This window comes from Acanthopagrus latus, chromosome 19 (genome assembly GCF_904848185.1).
Source record: "Acanthopagrus latus isolate v.2019 chromosome 19, fAcaLat1.1, whole genome shotgun sequence".
NCBI classification, from domain to species: domain Eukaryota; kingdom Metazoa; phylum Chordata; class Actinopteri; order Spariformes; family Sparidae; genus Acanthopagrus; species Acanthopagrus latus.
The window spans coordinates 20,082,359-20,102,561 of NC_051057.1; the positions used below are offsets into that span (position 1 = coordinate 20,082,359).

The 20,203-nt window shown below is 43.3% G+C and overlaps 1 protein-coding gene across 6 annotated transcripts in view; it reads left to right on the forward strand.

The window, feature by feature from the left end:
- The window catches only part of LOC119008470 (rho GTPase-activating protein 21-like), an 84,988-nt gene that overhangs the window by 60,665 nt on the left and 4,120 nt on the right, over positions 1-20,203 (forward strand). For 3 of the 6 annotated variants that reach the window (XM_037078814.1, XM_037078813.1, XM_037078810.1), the window contains 18 exons: positions 2,359-2,382; positions 3,945-5,901; positions 11,176-11,322; positions 11,412-11,514; positions 11,742-11,778; positions 12,167-12,286; positions 12,610-12,909; positions 13,946-14,010; positions 14,114-14,262; positions 14,351-14,493; positions 15,796-15,954; positions 16,084-16,162; positions 16,267-16,340; positions 16,572-16,661; positions 16,752-16,877; positions 16,976-17,017; positions 17,902-18,007; positions 20,134-20,165. In XM_037078814.1, coding sequence (XP_036934709.1) covers positions 2,359-2,382; positions 3,945-5,901; positions 11,176-11,322; positions 11,412-11,514; positions 11,742-11,778; positions 12,167-12,286; positions 12,610-12,909; positions 13,946-14,010; positions 14,114-14,262; positions 14,351-14,493; positions 15,796-15,954; positions 16,084-16,162; positions 16,267-16,340; positions 16,572-16,661; positions 16,752-16,877; positions 16,976-17,017; positions 17,902-18,007; positions 20,134-20,165 — 3,753 coding nt within the window. Of the gene's footprint in view, positions 1-2,358; positions 2,383-2,499; positions 3,051-3,944; positions 5,902-11,175; positions 11,323-11,411; positions 11,515-11,741; positions 11,779-12,166; positions 12,287-12,609; positions 12,910-13,945; positions 14,011-14,113; positions 14,263-14,350; positions 14,494-15,795; positions 15,955-16,083; positions 16,163-16,266; positions 16,341-16,571; positions 16,662-16,751; positions 16,878-16,975; positions 17,018-17,901; positions 18,008-20,133; positions 20,166-20,203 lie in introns of those variants that run through there. The other 3 variants (XM_037078812.1, XM_037078815.1, XM_037078811.1) reach the window with 3 other exon arrangements.

The window sequence follows — 20,203 nt, forward strand, 5'->3', positions numbered from 1 at the left end:
ATCTTAATCATCAATACTGTCTTTAATTGTCTCGTGGTAAGATGATAAATGAGTTGGGCCAGTTTCCAACTATGTCAGATACTATAAAGCTAATAACAAGAGGAGCAGAGTTAGACTTCGTGCCACGACTCCACACCCGATGAGCTCCGTGATGTTTGCAGCCAGCCCACGCAGTCGCCATCAGTCAGGGTCCAGAGCCCCACACACGATAAAATAGCGCCAAGCCACATCAAACCAGTCGCCACACATTGTTCACCTCTTTTCAGGGAAACTAAGCAGAGAACTCAGTCAGATCCCACTGTGTTTCTAAATTCCACACATAGTTCGTTAGCTTGGCCGCAGCTCAGGAAAAGCCACAGAAACTTGCTTTTGGCATTTTGGAATGAGTCTGAGCACTCACAAGGCTGAGGGATTCAGATGAAGCAATTAGCTGTTTCTTCTCGTCAAGGAAAACATGAGGCAGAATTAAATTCAATCTAGGGATTGTTTTTTACTTCACAGTTGTTTAAAATGTGGCAGCCATTAGACAGATTTATGGGTTGCATAAACTGTTGCGTAATGTGCTCTGAACCTCAGTATGAAAGTAAAATTATGGATGATATGATACAAGATGTGATTCAACTGTAAAAGTTTCTTTTTGTTAATGATTTAGTTCTTTTTGGCGCTCTGTATTTAAAGGAACAGTTCACCCAAAAATGATCATTCAGTCTCCATTTTCTCACATCCATGCTGATAAAAAGTCAGGGGAAGTTTCATATTTGCAGAAGAAAGATGGTGATTTGTTTTGAAAGTCATCAAAAGAACTATGACATAAAAGAACTACGTGCGACAAAGGCTGACTGTATTTCGGCCAGAAAGTACTGGGACACGCCGCAATGACTACAGCTGGCGGCCAAAGCGCTTGTATGTTCTGCTGCTGCGTGAAAGGAAACACTTCTCCGCTGATACACAAACAGTTGTTTTGATTAGAGAGCATTTTTTGTCGCTCCTAATGAAGAATAAGTCTGATAAAAAGTTGCAAAAATTCAAAGAGATAAACGCTAAACATGTGAAATCATGGATACTGCAGCTACAGACTCGAGGGGTTTTCCCTTTCCTTTTCATTTCTGTTTTCGTGCGCTGATCCAATTAGCTGAACAGCCAATCAGAGCTGATTCTACAACCTAAATTGGCCGACGAGGCCTTTCCAGTGCCAACGGTTGGGACACACTGTTCTGTGCCTTGTGCATCTTTTGTTTTTCACTTAATCTGGTAATCTTTTCTCTCTGTTTATTAAGTATTGTTATTCCTGTTGTAGACCTTATGGTAAAGTTTATGTTTGCTGACTCTTTCCACCACAACACACCACACCATGCAGTTTGCCATGTCCATGGTAATCTTTAGTGAAAATCTGATATCATGGCAGCCCTGCAATCAAGTAATTCCTGTGAAATACATACCAGATCCTCTTCATTATGTTTATTCAAGAAGAAAGTCAGATTTTGTTTCAGTGCTACGACTCCTTAAGAAAAAGAGCATACTGAGTGTTGGAATACATTAACTGTCTACAATTGGACTTTATTTCAATATTTAATGTAGTATTTCAGAATTAGATAATTCCATCGTTTTAGTTTGGATAAAAATAACTGGATGAAGCACATGGTGTGGATGTATCCCTGTGCTCATGTTTGTCTGTTTTGTATTTTGGAGACATTGAGCCCACTCACTACCAGAGGGAGTGCAGCTGCAGTCAGCTGACTCCTCTCAGCTCACTGTTTACAGGAGCAAGTGAGAGAGGAAGCTAGCGCGGATCAGGCGAGCGTGCCGTCATGCTTGCCCAGAAGTGAACATATGATAGAGCGGCATCTGAAACAGATGAGTGGGAGGCTGTCAGAGGAGAAGTAGGGTCGTGTAGAGAGAGTAGTTGTAGTGTGTACGTGCCACTGAAATGTTTGAGAAACCAGAGAGGAGGGGGAGGGGAGGTACCACTGTGAGCAGGTGAGAGTGACAGAGCAAAGGAAAGAAATGCTGAGTATGTTGAGAGAGAGGGAGAAAGCCAGCAGAATATGTATTTTTACACCAGCTGTGTCGTGGGGTAAGAGGAGGAAACGATGGGGATGAACACGAAGATATTCAGCCAACACTGCTGAGTCTCAACTCTATTCTTCTTCCTTCTTATTCTTCCTCTTCGACTGTGATGCCTCTGTTCAGCGTCCCCACAATGGAATGTATTTTTAGCCTTTGCTGAAGTCAAGACAAGTTGCCTGTCTCACTTCCATCGTTGGCGTTGAACCTCTCATTTCTCTGTGCTTACATGTTTACTTCTCTTTATTCCCCTTTTTCCTCTCTGCTTGCCCTTCTCTAACCTGTGGACTGCAGTTTTCCAGGGATATCACTGCTCTGGTAAGAAAGGGAAACTACTCTAACTAATCACTTTCCTTTAAAGCTCTCTAAGAAGCTCTTCTGACTCCTTTACAGCTTGTTTTTGCTCATGTAGAATCTGAGAAAATGGCAGATATAATGCCAGTCCTTTAGTGTGGTTTATGCACGTTATTTTTTCCTGCATATCAGATGTGAGTGTAGACAAACAAATGCTCTAAATTGTTGTGTCAGCCGACTTCAAAAAATGTTGCCCTGCACTTTCCGTATTGGGGAAATTGGTTTCTGTGTAACTGTATGACTTATGCAAATCCAGAGGGAGGCTCCAAGCAGCACCCTCACTGCAGCCGCAATCGTAACCTGACACCTCAGGTAGAGTGCTATCGATTAAAGTCCAACACCACGACTCTCTCCCTTTCATTTTCTCAAGAGCTTGTGCGCTGATGGGTTGGGGAAATACAGCATGTCCGATATGCATCCAGGGTTTTTTTCTCTGAAGCTGTTCGTGGTGATTATTCACTGGAGACTTATGGCTCGCTAGATTTGAGTGTTTTTCTTCAAGTTTTAATCAAGGAAAGTACCTTAGTCGTGAAGCCATGCTGACAGAAGTCACGTTAGCTGCCAGCAGCAGACATAGGCGTCCCCCGTTCAGCCTCTCCTCATGCCTCAGGGCACACTCTCCAGTACCAAAGGTGGGTAAGCCACTGCCAGCTTAATCCTCACTCCTGGCTTGGTGGTATTCTGGACTTTCCAGCCTTCCCTCCCTTGTTTCCCACTCTTTCACATCTATTTCTTCTCAGTGCAGTTAACTTGTATCATGGCATGCTGTAACATTTGTTTGCAGTCTCTTAGGAACAGATTGTGAAACTGTTAACAGAGTTTGATTTGGAGAAACAGTACTGGAGGGATGTGTTTATTTTTAGCGTGCTGCTGTTTTATTGTTACAGTCAGGCTGAATCCAGTTGTCTATCTGTCACTTACAGTCCTCTGAGGGAATGCAGTAACAGTTTTCGTCTTACTGATAATCTCATCAGCACACACAAAGACTCAATAAATGTTAGTAGTGGATAAGCATTCTCCGTTTGCCCTCCAAATTAGGTATTTGAGAAAGAAAGGACTGATATTGTGGCCGTAATGTCAGATGAAGTCATAGATTAGATGTGGCTGTAAATTCGTCATCTAGCCTTAGAAGAGGTTGCCCAGAAGTTCAACCAGCCTACAGCACTCTCTGATCTGTCTTAACAGGAAAGTCAAATGTATCTTGACCCAATAAATGGTAGTAGAAGATAAGCATTCCTCAGCTGCTTTCAAAATGCGAGCAGCCACATTGCCGTGATGCTCTTGAGGTATTTGAAAAATAAAAGATTGTCAGGCAGATAAGGTCATAGCTTATCGAGATGTGGCTGTAAATTTGTCATCCAGCAGTAGGAGAGGTTCCCTAAAAAAGCCCAAAACTCCCTGATCTGTCTTTGAAAAGAGTCAAATGTATCTTGTCCCTGGTTAGGTGTGATGTTCCCAGGGGTTTAATGTGATCTATTTTAGCGCTTCAACCTCTCAGTGACATAATGTCCTATAATCTCTTCCAGGCATATTCCCAGGATGCATACCTCAAAGGAAACGAGGCATACAGCGGAAATGCCCAGAACATCCCCGAACCCCCTCCCATCTGCTACCCTCGGATAGAAGTCAAGGCTGCGGGCATGGCTCAGACATCAGAGCCCGCCGCAGTCAGCGAGACCCCCCGAGGGCCAGCTCAGGGACCAGGACGACGAGGAGGGGCCACAGAGAAGAGCTACCGGGTGGAAATCCCTGTTCCGCCATCTCCTCCACCCCAGCAGACGGTGGTGTGTGTCTGTAATGAGAACGTGAGGACAGTGGCGATGCCTCTTGATCCGGTTGACAGGGGGTCCCGGGTGGCTCGGGCTGGACCCAGCCACAGGACGGAGGAAAACCGGTACAGCCCTTCAGCAGATTCTAGCTCGGCTAGACCCAGACCCCTTATTCCCTCAGTACCTGGTGGTGCGCAGCTGCAGTACCCCTCCTCCCGTCCAACAGAAACCCCTGTCTATTCCCCTTCCTCAACTTCTAGACCTGGACCCGTCTTTCCTGACACATTATCTACACCTGTACGAGCCCCTCTTACTCTTGCCTCACCGGACACGTTCTCCGCTACCAACACAACCAACACAAACCACTACTCACCATCACCCACAGCCCCCTCCACCTCTCCACACCAGAACATCGACTGGAAAAACTACACCACCTACAAGGACTATATTGACGCCAAGAGGCTGCACACGTATGGTTGTCGCACCATCCAGGAGCGCTTGGACAGCTTGCGTGCGGCTGCCAGTTCTAGTTCCGTCTACACCCAGCAACGTACACCGCCTCCATCTAGCACCAGTCAAAGAGGGGCACTGGGCTCCCAGTTCAGAAGGAGAAGTGCCTCCAATGATCGTGGGGTTAGTGTAAATACCCAGGGTACTACAGTGACTCCATTACGTAGCGTCTCCCAAGAGAGGCTTGGAGGTGGTTCAGAGAGGACAATAAGGAATTGGCCTCGAAGTGCATCTGAGGATGCTCTACCCTTTTCCACCCCCACAGGAGTCACCAAACCCCGGGCAAGGTCGTGTGACTACCTGGGGCAGCAGGCTGGAGAGCCAGGTGGGGCTGTCTTTGGAGACAGGGAAGGGTTTGATGACAGGCTGTTGAGCCGGGGAGAGGAAGCCAGAGCTAGCAGGCAGGGAGCAGGCATGAGAGCTTTACCTCATCTGAACAGGAGTCTCACTGGACAGGATGAAGAAGGGCGAGGAGGTAGATTATCTAACTCACCGTTAGCTGTTTCTGTGTTTACTAAAGGTACGTCGGATTCTGCACTAACATCAAGGACAGACGGTGTCATAATGAGACCATCACGCCTGCCTGTCAAAAACTCAGACCTTTCGCCTGCCTTACCCTCCACTAAAACCACAGACCCTCTTAAAGACCAAAGAGCTAACATCATGGGCAACCATCTTGGCTACCCTTCCCCTCTGCACCTGCAGCTCAGAGGTAGAGCCGACAGTCTGAAAATGGAGAGCAGGTCGGAGTCTGGGTTGGCAGCCAGGTCTTCGTCTTGCTCCGGTCCATCCTCTAAACTGCCCTTGCAGAGACAACTACAAAGTGTCACCTCTGCTGCTGGTTCCTCCACCACTAATGGAGCTGTGACCCAAAAGCCAAAAGCCAGCGCCCCCGTACGGACTAATGGCGGTCTTGCAGAGGGCGTAGAAGGACCGGATGCCACAGTTGTTGTTTTAAGAAGGGACAAAAACTCTGGACTTCCTCACATTCGCCCACCGTCCTATGTGCTAGCTGTTAATGACAACCACAGAGGAGTGACTCATAAGTCACCGCCGCTGGTGAAGGCCGGCTCTGCAGATGGAGCCATGTGCTGGTTGTCAAACGACGGCTTCAGGGAGAAGCATGTCAGAAGGCTCGGAGAAACGCGACAAAAGTCTGGCTCCGACAACTTGGACGACTCCCTGGATTCAATCCCTTTCATAGGTAAGACTGCACTCGTATCTGTGCCGGCTTCACTTTGATCTCCCCCTGTTTCTATGGCAACAGTGGGGACACACTCAAGTCCTGTGGGAAAAAAAATGACACAGCATGTGTTTGTGTGAGCGAAAAAGTATGTTTATGCATGAAAGCATGGCCCACTTTAGAGCCAGTTTGAATTCGTACCAAGTTCACACCATTCTAAATGGAGATTTAGCTGATAGCATAATATGTGAATGTTCTGACGCATCCAGTCGGAGCCGGGCTTTGAACCTTGAACAGTACGAACCAAAATGTGTTTGCCACATCAAGTATCAACATGCTTGGCCAGATGGTAATCTTGTTTAAGTAATGGTCTGATATCTCTATATCTAATTCAGGAAAGGCTGAAGATGTAAATCAGGATATTTCAAGCTGAAAAATACAATACTGCACTGTTTGGCTGGTATGTCAGCTGAAAAAACAGCTTTGTGGAAAAATGTTCATATTCCTCAATTTAAAAGATGTTGTTTTGATATTTGTATTGAAATTGTATTGAAAATATTGGCACCAGTATGTGAAAACTAAATGATACTCAACCCAAAAGATGGACATGACAAGTGGACTATTTCCAAATGATGGTCAGTATTTCCTGTGTGAAATGGATCTGAGGTTGTACGTTAACTCTTAAGATAAAATAACTGCAGCAAGAGGAGATGCTGTGTGTCTGTGTATAGTGTGTGTATATATAGCATGTTGGAGGCAGTTGTGTGGCCATGCAGTAGACCCCAGCAATACGTGGACTTTTTTAAGTTTTATTGACTTATTTTCAAACAAGAGTGGGATCTTGTGCTATGTAACCTGTTTCTTCAGTAAAGCCAGCCTGTCTCTTCTCTCACATTCTCCACGCAAACCCCGCCCCACTCGCCTGCCAGTTCTCAGTGGGAGGGAAGACACACCGCCATCTCACAGCGCCGCTAGACTATTTTAATTACACTTTTAATAGGTATAAAGTGCGACATAGGTCCTTATGTTGCATGTGCTATGCAAAATTCATAAAAATCAGTCTCAAATGAGCCACTTTTTTGTGTTAGGTAAGCGTTTGCGAGCTTGTTTGTGTGAGGTGAGTCATGAGGATTGCTATTTTAATTGGTAGTCGTAGTTTATGGTATGACAGTGAGGCAGCACGGGATGCAGATGACAGATGTGTAGTTAAAAATACGCCGCAGTGACGGTACAGACATTTTATTGTCTCTCTCTCACTTACTCTCTGTTCATGTTATGTGCATAAGCAACTATAATAAATGGGTAAAGATTCTGCATTTTCTCAGTGCAATATTCAGATAGATAGATACAGTAGATAACTTTATTGGCCTGAGGGAAATTTAGGCATGCAGTAGCCTGTGTGGTGTATACAAACATATAGATGCACACAGGGATATGATAATAAAAATGGAAATCTGCATACATGAGTAAAATTGAGTAAGATTTCCTCCAAAGTCCAAAGCTTTTTAAACTTCCCCCAAACACAGAATATTATTTCGTCTCCAACTACAATGGTCTTTGTTGATACTTTTAAAAGTGTTGACTCACAACTTAACATTTAGCCCACTTCAAAGAAGATACTGCGATATATTTCATGTGTCACAGTTTTCAACATGCAAGTTAGAACTGGTAGATTTTCCTTGCAGCAGTTGGACTGTTAAGTTCACAGTGTAGCGTTACTCTTAATCACATTATATCCATCTCAAAATGTGTTCCGTGTGGGGACAAACGTTTTGTAATTTGTTGCTGTTTTTACTGATGGTTAACAAAAAATCTTCAGTGAACACTCCTCTGTCCATGAGAACCAAGTTACAAAACACACCCCGAAGCTCCTTTTTGCTTCAGCAGTTGAGGTTTTAATCACAAAAATGCGTCGAAAATCCGGTGTTAGTCTGCTCATTGTTATCATACTACAAGGACATCGATTGTGTCCAAATGCCATCGTGAACGAGCTGTCGGGTCGTCGGAAGTTATGGTTGTCTCTTAGAGGAAATATCTCAGCAATGATGTCACTTGTTAGTGAAGTTGTGTGAGTGAAAGTCTGTTTTCTGTATTGGCAGATAAATCACAGACACAGCAGAAGGAGTTGTACAGGTATATGAATAGTAGAATAATTTTGAACTCAGTATGACAGAGTTCGGTGTGTGATTACCTGACAGCGTGACACTGTACTGCAGGCGTGATGTATTCAAACCTCCCTTTGGCATCTGAGTAGGTCAGCACAGACACGTACTGTCACTGTGTACGCACATACACTCAGTACACCCCCATCCCCTCCCTGAAATGTCTCATATTTCCCCCAGTGTTGTAGAGCAAGAGAAACCCAAGAACATTGTCCTAATGGACTGTGACATAACAGAGAAATAAGAGCATTCCTGCAGCAGTCTGCTTCAATTAGATTTCATAGTACAGTTCCAAACAATAAGTGGAACGACTGCTGTACATTAAGTGTCTGCCAAACTTTTGTACTAGGAACACTGGAGTACAGATGGTACAGCTGAAGCACATGCAAAATGTCACGTCCTCTCTTGTTTATGGTGAGGAGAGGTGTCCTGTGTCTCCTGTGTGGCTTTCTTAAGAAACTGGATGCATTCAAAAGAAAGTGAGAGTGTCACGGTGGAGAAGCTGAGCTGTGTGTTTATTTGTTGTGTTTTTAATTGAAATTGTTTGTTACAGTTTCTTAAGTGTCTTTTCACACTGCTGACAATTTGACGACAGACGTAACCTAACAAGCTCGAACTTGACCTTGCCGCCTCAGTCGTGTTGTCATTGGTGACTCATCAGCAGCCAATGAGAGCAGCTCCTGTACCTCTACGTGCCCCAGAACCCGCTGGGTTTACTCATATCGTCTTCCAGCACAGTTTCCCACTGTATACGCAAAACACACCCAAGATCTCGCTTTTTTAGTTCTCTATATTTAGATCGAGATTAGATTGAGGTTATAGCACCTCCAGACATTAAAGCAATCTTGTCTTTTGTATGTAAGGTTCCATATCTAAATAAAAGTTTGACATAATGGAAGTATTAATTGTATTAATTCAACCTTACTTACAGTATGTAGAGATGATTGAGGGGTGACCCTTGTCTACAATGACAACAGTCAATTACAAAGACAGAAAAACGACCAAGACAAACTAACAAAGAAGAGGCTATCTCTCAGTTAGCCAATAAATCTAGTGTTGTAAAAAGGACTTAAGGTCCCCACACACTGCCCAGACTCAAACCAACAGCCAGCTGCCTTTATCCGACCACTCCGTCGCCACTCGTCTGACCCGTTGCAGTGAACACACCGCTTCGACATGCTGCCAACTCCACAGTAGCGCGTACGTTCTGCACTTGCGCGACATGCAATAAGCCTCCTTCACAGGCGGTGGCCCTGTTCTCGTGCCAGTACTCCAAAACATAAAACCAAAAGCTTCCAACACAGCTGAACACACCAAATAGATTTGTTCCCGAACTCGTCCGAGTCTCCCCAAACGCTCAAATGTCACACATCAGTGAAAATATCTTTTGAAATATTATTTTTGGTAATCAACGGAAAGTTATCCATATGAATTATACTTGTTGTAAAGTATTTCATTAATATAGATTTTGATCTAAGTATCAAAATTAATTTCTGGAAACAAATTCACTTGAGTTTTGAGTGCAAGTAAATTATATACGCATGTGCGTACTGTATTCTCTGGCTCAGCATTCAGTACAAAAGAGTATAAATGGGGCGTTTTGTGCAGGAATGTTTCTCGGCATAGTGGCTTTGTGTGTCACAGGAACAGCAAGATGCCAGGAAGTCATCTAAGCACATTTTTGGATTTGGTTGCTAACTATCTCCTGACTTCAGCTCCATATTTAACTGAAAAATATGTTTTTTATCTTTTCATCTACCTCTCAGAACAAAGCAAATGCATAAAAATGTGTAACTATTTGTTCAAAGATGTTTGGATCTGGATCTTCTGTTTTGATCTGGGTCAATCTTGATGTCGACAACCGACATCCTTTAGAAAACAAAGTGTAATTGTACGTGTCAGACATCACTAGCTGCCGCCGTCTTCCCAGAAACGGGATTGGAGGTATATAAACAAGTGATTAAATGAAATGGGCATCTGCCTGGCTTGGCAGAAATGAGGTTTGCAGTGTCATGGGAGATGTGTTTGAGGTTTGGGGAGAGAGAGTTCACAGCAGGGATCTGTACACAAGCAACAAACAGATCAGATGTTTCGTATTAAGCTGTGCCATTGAAAGATTTCCATCGGTGCATTGGCACTTTCAGGAATTTAATCATTTAAATCAATTTTGCTTTTGTTTTGTTTTTTGACGGCACTTTGAAGCTTTTGTAAAGTAAAATAACAGTGACAGCTGCTTTTTCTTGAGATGTTTTTGTAACGATGTATAATTTGAAACCACTTTTTTTTAAAAAACAGACATGTTTAAGTGCAGTGTTACGCAGTTTTATAGTGTTTGGTTTCACCTGCCAGCCCTCATCACCACAGTCACAGATATGATTCACGTCTGTTTGTTCATCACCTGCATCTCTTCATTTGTTTTTAGGGTTTGCCATCTTGCCGATAATGCATATCAGACGTTATGACACAGCCTTGTCTGGTGATGATGTAATGTTAGCTGACTGCCTTTGTGTGTGTGTATTTAAAAGGGAAGGTGTGCAGCAGCTTATCAGAACAGAAACGTATATCTACTGACTAACTGCGTCTCTTGTCCGCATCACTTCAGCCTCAAACGCTCTTATCACGGCTTTTTATTGCCGTCGCTGAGGTGTTTATTCAGGCTGAGATAGCAGGGATGAATTAGACTTTGTTTTTGCATGATTTAAAGTATGTTATGATATTTCCTGGTGCAGACTACGAGCCAGAGTTTTATAGGAGTGTAGTCAGCGTTGAACCCTGTTACTGTCTGTCAAGCTTTATCTTCATAAGGCCTCATAGTTGCCAGGGCTTTAATGTCTGTTTTTTTTCTTTTACACTTACTTATTCACTGGTTGATTTATTTTTTTATTTGAGACAGTGCATATTAATAAACCTCACTGTAAATATGCCAGAATTAGCCTGGACATTAGACTACATCTGAAGCTTCTATTGAGGTTTTCCAAATGAAGCTTCATCTTCAACATGTGGAAAAAAATTCAGTGTTTGACAGACTTGCAGCGCTTAGTTGTGCTTTCTAATATATGGATGGATAATCACTGTTTTGGGGGAGGGGCTAAGATAACAATCAGAACTAAATTCCTTTTGTTTCTGTCCTCAGATGAACCGTCAAGTCCCAGCATTGACCTGGACAGCTCACACATTCCTGCCTCTGCCGTGATATCCGGAGCGCCCACCATCACCACCATCCCACCCAGCCCCACCTCTCCGTCCCCGCTCATTCGACGACAGCTGTCACACGACCAAGGTATTTTCACGTTAAACCGTCAAATTGTTAAGACTCGACAGATCATGTCATGAACAGCTGCGAATAATCCTTTGACCCTCTCTTAATAGATTCTCTCCGTCTCACAATTATTGAGTCAGATTCTGGTACTAAAACAGAGCGATCCAAGTCGTACGATGAAGGCCTGGATAACTACCGGGAAGAAAGCAGAGGGTGAGTTCCAGTCGTATCATCATAAAACATGCGTGACAGGAAACGATACTCCTTCTGTCCAAAGTACTTTAAAAATGACACTAGCTGCACTTTGAGATGTTGAATACCTCATTATAGAACCAAACTTCATTCATATTTTAAGCATTTTTGTGACCCTCTTGCTCTCATTCTTCTCAAAATGACTCCAGCTCTTCCAGTGTCATAACATGTGTTTCTCCTCTATCTAGGAGGTCCTTAATCCCTGGTCTGAAAAGTCTTAGGAAGGTGAGACAAACACCACATTCGTATCAAACATGAGTCTGTTCAGTGCCAGCTGTGCTCACTGCTCACCTGCCAGGTGACTGGTTTATCTGCATTTCCTGCTCGGAGGTTTATCGGCTCATTAGTTCACACCCAGAAGATAAAACTTGTTCCAGTGAAATGTGAATATATTATGGAAAACAGAGATGTCAGCTGTTTCTGGTGAATAATTGATCAAAGGCTTGTAGGCGTCTGTGTTTCTAGATTCAAATCAACCTTTATGTGTACTTAAAATTTGTCTGATGAACATTACAACCCTTGTCTTTGACTAATGATTTACACAGCTTCCGTGGTTGTTAGTGTTCCAGGTGTTTTTTTTTTAGGCTTCATATTATTTCCTTTTCCGTCACAGGCTGTGGACAGGTCGTCTGAAGATTCAGGCTCCAGGAGGGATTCTTCATCAGACGTCTTCTGTGATGCCACCAAGGAGGGTCTGCTGCATTTCAAGCAGCTCAACACAGACAAGGGCAAGGTGGGGACAGACTGTACTGTACATACGTAGCCTGAGTATCATGTAACTCACACACTGACACTAAAAGCAGAGAGCACATAAGTATCACATGACCTACTGTATGACTTGGTGTGTAGACAGTAGCAGGTCTGCCCTTGTTAGCTCATTTTGTCTATACGTTTGACCTGTTTGAACTCGTATCTGCCTTTGACCTCCTTGTATTATGTCTCGTATTGTCTCCCATATTCTCCCAAAGGCAGTGATTTAGGTGTTACGATGCAGACAATAGGAACATTTAAAGTTTAATTCCCTCCATTTTGCTTTCTCGTGACCTGTTTCTGCAGCGTGTCGGCGGAGGTATGCGCCCGTGGAAGCAGATGTACGCCGTGCTGAGAGGTCACTACCTCTGCTTGTACAAGGACAAGAAGGAGGGACACGCTCACGCCAACTGCCAAGCGGTGGACGAGCCCCTGCCAATCAGCATCAAGGCCTGCCTGATCGACATCTCGTACAGCGACACGAAGCGGAAGAACGTGCTGCGGCTGACCACGTCGGACTGCGAGTACCTGTTCCAGGCCGAGGACCGAGAAGACATGCTGGCCTGGATCAGAGTCATACAGGAGAACAGCAACCTGGATGAGGAGGTGAAAAAACACTTATTTGACTCACTGTGCTGCCTTTATTTGAATATATTTGAATATTTATATAAATAAATGATGCCGAAATCCTCAAAATTCATAACTGAATAACTGTTCACCATAATTATTGTCTCTGGTTGACATTTAGCCAAGTAGTTGGGAGGCATCTTTTGATATTTTATGATTTTATTAGAAGACTTTAGGATGTCAGCCAATACAGGCCTCACTTGGGCAGCTGCCTGAGGGTCTTGCTGTCCAGGTTATAACACCTGACAGTGTAACATCACCTACTGTATGTTTTCCCTGTTGCCCTACAATGACAGTTGGCCTCCTCCCATCCAAGTCATGACCCAATTTTTTTATAGCATCTAACTTTATGTCACACCATTTCCTCTTTATGTCTCCGGTCAGCTGACTTCCTGATGTAGAAATGATCCTTTTTTGTGAATAAAAAAGTGAAACAAAACTGAAACCCATTTTTATGATGATACGACAGGAATAAACAACTTCATACCTTTTTTTTGGGTTGTGATTACGCAAATAATTTAAAATAAGTTGATCGATCAACGTTCTCAAGTGTAAATATTTGCTGTTTTTCTTTGTCTTGTTCTTTGGACTATTAATCAAACCAAACAACAGACATTTAGATAAGTCATAAAGTGTTTTGCATTTTATAGACTTAATGGTTTAATGACTGAGTGGTGAACGTAATCGGCAGAGTGATCAATATTTAAAATAACTGTTTGCCCTACAAATAAAAAAACATTTTTTTCTTGCCATACACTCACTACGTTGTGTGGTAGTTTACCCCCCATTACACAATTAAGATCATCTTCCCCCTCTCTTTAGGGCCTAACCACACTGCCCACACTATGGGATTCCAGTGGTCTTACCTGTGTCACCTGATAGCAGCAGGTTACATAAAGATCCATTATGGCCTGTCAGGTGGGGGTGGGTAGAGAGGAACTGTTGCACCTGATGCCCTAACCATCACCTATTGTTTCCTATTGTTTCCTTCCTTCCTTTTTCTTTCTTTTTTTAGAACGCGGTCTTCACCAGCCATGACCTCATCAGCAGGAAGATCAAGGAGTACAACACCTTGATGAGGTAAGGGTGAAGGAAGGAGGGAGGAGGATTTCACACACAGAGCCGGACAGGTGAGCTCTGATTGGAGAACTCATTTTGTGTTTCACGTCCACGTCTCGTTCAGCCCGACAGGCAGCAAGACGGAGCCGTCGCCCAAACCTTCACGCCAGTCGCTGAGCATCAGGCACACGCTGCTGGGAGGGAAAGGAGAGACCAAAGCTACAAGTCCACACTCACCCAAACCGGAGCAGGAGAGGAAGAACATGCACAAAGGTAGGAAAAACAGACAACTCCTTTCTTAGCATTCGTAAGGAAAAAAACAAGCAATTGTATAGTTTTCACTGTTGCACTGTGCATGCAGATGACACCAGCCCGCCCAAGGATAAAGGGACATGGAGGAAGGGCATCCCGGGACTGATGAGGAAACCTTTTGAGAAGAAGCCTCCAGCAGGAGTCACGTTTGGAGTGAGGCTGGACGACTGTCCTCCTGCGCAGAACAACAAGGTCTGCGCTGAGTTGATCTCTTAAAACACCCAAAACAGTGAATACATGTGTGCAGAAAGAATGTAAAATCACAAGTGCTTGTGAAATCATTGTTTCCTGATTAGAATTTTTTGCATCTCTGTACACACTTAAAACAGACCTCCTGTGGGCAGCCCCAGGCGAGCTGTGGGAGATTGTTGTCAGCGTGATCCTATTTAAATCAATCTCAGATAAAAATCATAAAAGCTAGAGATTTCATTCTTCTGCAGCAGAATAGCTAAAAACTTGTCTTCCATCTCATTGTATTGTTCGCTTGGGATGATGTCATTGCGTTGTGTTACGTGCGGTCATACTCGCCAACCCTCACAGTTGTTTCCAGGAGACTCGCGTTTTTGATTGCCCTCTCATGCTTTCCTCCGCGGGGCACAAATCTCCCATATTTCTCCAGATTTATGAAACATTTCTAGACCTTTTTTCTCTCTTTTACTAATTATAACCTGTTTCTGGCGCTGTACAACCTGTAATCCACTGTTCTCTTGCACCTCATCCACCTCACTGAATGAGTGATTCACAGAGAAATGTAGAGGAGAAAAAAAAAAACTCAAGGAGATGATATCGTGAAGAGAATAATTCTGGCTTCGTACAGGACATTTTAAAGGAAACGGGCGAGCATTTTGTATGATATGTAGTGTCGATATTTCTGATAACCCTGAGGGTCCCACTCAGTCAAACATCATCGAGGGGCGGTAGTGCAGTGGGGTGGATTGAGCCAAAAATTGAATAAATGAATGATAAGTAATGAATTTCACTCTATGCTAGAGAGTTATGCAAGTTAATTAGCTGACGTAAAATTGCATTGAACTTATCATTGTGTTATTTCATTCTTTAAAAGTTGACAGCATGCAGGAAACAAAGTCTCTGGAGGAGTGGAGAGTTTTATGACGTGGTTTCGATCATTTTATCAGTCACTATGATACCAGTGTAGGCACTGGGGACAATTTCAGATGAAACCATTAAAAAAAACACCTTTGCACCCTGCTCATAAACAAATGAGCCTATACAGGAAACTTAAAAAAAACACAGTTCAAATGGCTTCTTAAGTGTTCATGGTTCAGTATTCAGAATTGTTGTAAATCAGTGTTTTTTTCTGTTTATTTCATACATTTTGCTGAAAATACATGTTGGATTTTTGTTGATTATGACTCCAGGCTTTTTATGCATGCTTACATTTTGACTCCAGTTTAGACTTCCTCACCTTTTCTCCACATAGTATTAGTTTATGTTTAACGAGCTCAACATTTTGTGCTTGTCTCTGTTTTCTAGTTTGTGCCTCTGATTGTGGAGGTCTGCTGTAAGCTGGTGGAGGAGCGGGGGTTGGAGTACACAGGCATCTACAGAGTCCCTGGAAACAACGCTGCCATCTCCAACATGCAGGAGGAGCTCAATAACAAGGGCATGAACGACATCGATATCCAGGATGATGTGAGCCACTTCATCGATCCGTTGTTGCTTTAATTAAACTCTCCTTGAAGCCTCGTGTTGCAGCGGTCAGACCTGAAGCACCTTGATAACAGATCATGACGTGTTCTTGTGTACTCTCGTGTTTTACAGAAATGGAGGGACCTCAATGTGATCAGCAGCTTACTCAAGTCCTTTTTCCGTAAACTTCCAGAGCCGTTGTTCACCAATGGTAGGTTTGCTTTTCTGAAAGTCTTGTCTGCCATCTAGTGGTTGTAAATATGAACTACAACCCAGGAAACTTAAACTGTTCTCTACTTTCATTTCTGCCTGCAGATAGGTATGCAGATTTCATAGAGGCAAACAGAACAGAGGACCCAGTGGAGAGACTCAAAGTGATCAAGAGGCTGGTGAGTTGATCCGACACAGTTCATCCCTTTTTCATCAAACATTACTTTTATTAGTATTATTTTTCATTTCTATAGAATTCTGGTTCTATTACTTTTAATAACCTTTCAGTATTATTGCTTATACTGCTTTTTTTTAATTTTAGTTTTAAGTATGTTTGCTTATTTTCCTAAATGTATCTTAATATCTTGAAATCTGACACAAGAATTTTATCTCTCTTTTTTTACTTGCAGCTTCATGAGTTGCCAGATCATCATTACGAGACTCTCAAGTTCCTCTCAGCTCATCTCAAAACTGTGGCTGAGAACTCAGAGAAGAATAAGGTGTGTGAACCCTAAACAATGTCTTATTTTTAGAATTTTGATGAGAAAGTTGCTCGTTTACACTAAAAACGTTGTTTGTTTGTTTGTCAGATGGAACCGAGGAACCTGGCCATCGTGTTTGGTCCGACTCTGGTGCGCACCACTGAGGACAACATGACCCACATGGTGACACACATGCCAGACCAGTACAGGATAGTGGAGACCCTCATTCAAAATGTCAGTATCACATCTTTAACTGCTGTTATACAAACAGATTTTACATTTCAAACACACAAAAATAATATAATTTTTGAAATGTTTTTTCTTCCCTCTAGTATGACTGGTTTTTCACTGAAGAGGGAAACGGAGAACCAGTGGTGGGTACAGGCGTCACTGCCATATATTGATTTTTTTCTTCCTGCTCTGTCTTTTCCAGGTCAATTCAAATTCGTTTTTTGTCACAATAGGGGCAATTTTGGGAATAAATACTTATTCAGCCACATAATAATAACCCTTCATTGGGTTTACACGCAGGGCTTTTCCATACACCCGTGCTAGCTTGGTTTGACCTGGTTTGACTTGCAGTTTGGCGCCGTTTGATTCGACAGCGCCTCAAAGCAGCGGGCTGATCTTTGACTCTTGCTCTTTATAAAACGAGTGGCTGTAAATACTCTTTCTCCCTGCAGTATTGTTGTAAAACAAACCTTTGCGAATGTTTTAATAAAATCGTTATATCTCCTATAAATTCTTCACAATGAAAGTCTTGCTATTTTATCACTTATTAGCTTTATTATGAAGCTGCAAAATAGAAAAAAAGTTTGGATTTACACCAGAAGTAACTGAACACAACTCATAAAGCTGAAAGTGAACATGATGAAACTGTAAAATAAAGTACAAACGGGGACGCAGCAAAGAAACTAAAGATTCAGCTACAAACTACAGAAGTACTGAGAGCTGAACACAGACATTTTTAAAATGTCTCTTTTCAGGTCTCCTTCATAAACAAGAGTCAAGTATCGCAGCCTTTTTAGAAGTGGAGAAGGAGCGTTGTCAGGCGCTGACTGAAGCAGCTAAGCGTCACTGAAGCCTGGAGCTTGAGGGCACTTAGGCCCCTTTCTGGAGATCCAACAAGATTAAACTTTTAATGGAAATGCAAATCAGTGCGGCAAAGAGGAAATCCAAAATCCATCGTGGTGTTTTACCTCTCAGGACTGCACCTCCAAATTAATCTGCTCCTCACTCTCACGTTTGCTCCTTTCAGACCATGTCGAAGGAGGAGAGCGCGGTGGAGTCTCAGCCCGTCCCCAACATCGACCACCTGCTCACCAACATCGGCCGTACGGGCACATCGCAGGGTGAAGTATCAGGTAACACATCTGCTGACCGACTCTTTGGTGGGTTGACCTTTCTCCTGCCTCTCTCTGCTGTGGTCGAACAGGGACCGGTGTGTGTGTGTGTGTGTGTGTGTGATCTAGTAATAAATGTTGATGATAACACTGCTGCTTTTTCCTGTAGGCCAAGCTTCTTCCCCCTTTTTGCTTCTTCGGCTGTTGCCACTAGATAGAAATGTCTATGGCTAACTTTGAGTCCAGTGGGCAATTTAATTGCACTGAGGATGCAATAAATTGTCAGGCTTCCTCATTTGCTTTTAAAAGCTCCTCCTCGGTTTTTGTTAGATTTAGATGTCCTTTTCCGTTTTTTAATCCCTCTGCCCGTTAACTCCTCGTTTTGGTCAGACTCCCCCTCCCCTCTCCTGCCTACTGTTGCACTAACACGGCATGTTCTTTCCCACGTCAGAAATAGATGTTTTTACAGTGAAAGGCGACCTCTGATTCCTTTGTCTCTAGTGAGGCTCTGTCGGGTGTCCTAAAGGCTTTCCCAGCATTCACACATACTGATCTTGACACAGGCCAAGTGGGAGGAGTCTATCACACCATGATGACACTGATGGACTCTATAATGTCCGTGATGGACAGCTGGAACTGTAGGAAGAAGGAGGATTGTTGCCCGCAGTGTAGCTGCCTAGTCTGCAGGAACCCGCAGTTCTTTTAAGCCAAAGAGAATCGAAAGCATTAAACAAAGAAAACCGTGAGGAAAAGTGGAAGCGAAGCGGCTACACGGTACGGTACAGAGTCCGGTGTTGTAGGTTTTCTATCAGAGTGTACCTGATGAGGCCGGTGCTACTGTCTGAAAAGGCTCTCCGCTGTCTCTCCTCACTGTCTCGCAAGCTTGCCAACAGGAGAGATAGCATGGTATGGTTTCTACGTCCCCGGTCAGTGTGCACTTGCATATCGTGCCATCATGTGTATTGTAAAGGGGTGTATAGGGGGGCTCGGCTATGTCACACAAACAAACAGAAACAAATTTTAGCTAGAATCGACGGATGATATGAGTAGATGTGATTACAGAGCAGGTGAGGACTGATTATAGGTTTTCCTTGCCGACACTCTCTTTCTCATGTAGTGTCCTCTCTTCTCATATAGCTAGCCCCTCTGTGACCCCCCTGTCACCTCTCTGTTATTATTTTGGTTTTCTTCCATAGCCGTCTCTTGTCATCACCCGTGTCACTGTTGTCATGGCAGCTCATGTCATCCCACGTTGCTTCGTCAGTTCGGCTTAAAATCGAGAATTCAGCGCAGTCGAGGTTTGACACCAAACTTCAAGAGTTTTTTTGTTCTTTTCTATAGCACAGAGAAATAAAAGTCCAGAGCAGATCAGAGAAAAATGCTTTTTCATAAAACTGTTTATACAAGCTCACAAAGAGTCTCTACTTTTGAGATAGACATGGTTTTAGTAGGACACTTTGAAAGTAGCTATTTCTTTTTTCTTTTCTTTTCTTTTTTTTATCGAGTTCAATTCAGGCATTTCTCAAACTAAGTATTTAATATTTATTTATTATGTTGGGAACCACTTGTCTAGACCTCATTAAACAGGGAAAAAAAGGATTTTGTGGAGGAACCTTTTAAAGTAACATTCATATCAGAACTAGGCATTAAAAAAAGGAAATAATACACAGCTTTTTGTATTTGTTGTTTCAGGTGTTTTTATGTTAGGGCTCCCGTCTGTTTGGATATCATCCGTCCATCCATGTGTTGCATGGCACATCTTCTGCCTCACTGTTCTGCTGCTGTTGAATGTTGTGGTGTTCATCGCTAACGTTGCACTCAGAATCACTCAGAAACTGGAGGAAAGAGCAGAGTTGTGTCTGTACTCGACTTGGACTCGATGTCGGAGAAAGAACATCACACGCCATGTGGACGTGGACCTGAGTGTAACATAGAGCTCATCTGTCGCTGTGTGACGCATGGCCTGTTGTCTGCTGTTGTCATCAGTCTCGTCTGTTCTGTGTTCTTCACTCTCATCAACATGGGTCTCTTCTCCCTTTTTTTTCTCCCCCCTCCCGATTCATTTTCCCATGCTGCACCTCCTTGATGTGTTAATCTGCTTGTAAACGATCTAACTCGTCCCTCTCTTTTCTCTCTTTCCCACACAGATTCACCGACTAGTGACTCAGCTAAATCAAAGGTGAGTGTGAGCCCGGTGTTAACCCTGTCAGGCTGCTG